The sequence below is a fragment of the Limulus polyphemus genome, unplaced genomic scaffold (assembly GCF_000517525.1).
Source record: "Limulus polyphemus unplaced genomic scaffold, Limulus_polyphemus-2.1.2 Scaffold2163, whole genome shotgun sequence".
Taxonomy (NCBI): domain Eukaryota; kingdom Metazoa; phylum Arthropoda; class Merostomata; order Xiphosura; family Limulidae; genus Limulus; species Limulus polyphemus.
The window spans coordinates 56985-58629 of record NW_013667773.1 but is presented as its reverse complement, the minus strand read 5'-3'; the positions used below and the strand labels follow the sequence as shown (position 1 = coordinate 58629).

The window sequence follows — 1645 nt, the reverse complement described above, 5'->3', positions numbered from 1 at the left end:
ATAGGGTGGTAATTCCGTGGAACAAGCTACCATCTGGAATATAATTTTCCAGGAGTTTAAGTAAAGAGTGGATTAATGTTTGAAGGATAAGGACTGTATGTAGCTATTAGTTTTCTGTATGTTGAGGGGGTTTGGAAATTAGGACATACTTAATAGGCCAAAAGGTATCTTGATGTTAAGACATCTTGGGCATTACAATGTAAAACAGATTTAGGTAAAACTGCTCATTAATGTTTTGAGTATTATTATCAAATGTATACATCTAAGGTATAAAGAATGTTACTGCACATAAAAAAAATACCTTTACTAACATGAAACATTTATTATGATAATAAAGAAGTAGTGATTCTTACGAGTTAAATTTCTTGAAAGATTTGAACATTCAGGAGGAACTCCATCGAAAGTCCCACGAGGTGAGCATCCATCATTGCAGCTTCTGGTGTGTTTAGAGCAACGTTCTGCCCCAACAGCATTCAGCGTGTATATCAACAATTCTTTACCCTCTATATCAGTAGTGGCAGCAAGGTGACGTGGAGTTTCTTGTCGGTGACTGACTGCATTCACATTGGCTCCAAATGAAAGCAGAGCATGTACAGTTGGCAGGTAGCCTGTCTATAGTGAACACAGTTAAACTTGATTAAAAGCACAATGTTTAGTTCATTTATAATACTAAATTATTAAGAAAAAATTAATACACAAGTACAAGTAAGAAGAATCTTCTACATGTGCAGTTATAAAACAGTTTTACACGTATATTTCAATAAAAATACAATGGGTATTATAATGCACTCACAAATGGTGCACAGAAACATTTTGCACAATGAAAGCATAACAAACAAAACTGGAGTTAATGAATCTACTTTGAACATAAGTAGCTTCTACAGATGTTTATTCACGTATTGAAAACTGAGTTGAATACTTTGTACAATTTTCTGAGATGAAGATCACATAAACTTTTCAGAGTTCAACATAATCTACATAAAATATAAGATTGATTTAAAAATTTATATTTAGGTTGGGCTTTGTTCATAAGCCATACTAATCTGCTTGAGACAATAAACTGTGCCTGTTACTTGCATTTAATCCATTTAATGTATATCTACAGTTTTCATATGAATACTGATACCTTTACTGCTAAATGGAGTGGTGTTTCCCCTTCAGAACCATCTAAATTCACATCTGCACCATGACTCAGTAGACAAATAATGGAAGAGAGAGTTTCCTTTGACTGCACCAGAAGATGTAAAGGTGTATCAAAATTGAGGTTTCTGGCATTCACGTGGCTGCCATTTTCTATCAGAGTTTCAATACACTGAAGGAGAGAAAATAACAATAATGAAATAATGAAGTTCACAAAATGATTGCAAGAGAAAAAATATATCAAAGGCCATTTTACTGACATACACCTTTCCCATGGATAACAGACAAGCTTTAATTGATGGCATCCTAAAATTGAAAACAATTAGCATACTGTTACAACAGCGGAAGTCATGCGACACTGGGAGCATGCGCGCTGGAGTTTCTCGAAGGGTCATGAATTTTCCTAGGCAACTCTAGTTTGTTCGAGGCACCCACTTTTTTTTTAGTATATAAGCCCGGTGAGAAAAACCAGTGGGATTTGCAGAGATATAGACAGATTGAAGAG

General features: G+C 34.8%; 1 protein-coding gene across 1 annotated transcript in view; it reads right to left on the bottom strand.

Annotated features, from left to right (window-relative positions):
* The window catches only part of LOC106466132 (85/88 kDa calcium-independent phospholipase A2-like), a 47221-nt gene that overhangs the window by 28877 nt on the left and 16699 nt on the right, over positions 1-1645 (bottom strand). Inside the window, exons 6-7 of the mRNA XM_013926370.2 lie at positions 1127-1312; positions 354-612 (exon numbers count right to left, since the gene is read on the bottom strand). Coding sequence (XP_013781824.1) covers positions 354-612; positions 1127-1312 — 445 coding nt within the window. The remainder of the gene's footprint in view (positions 1-353; positions 613-1126; positions 1313-1645) is intronic.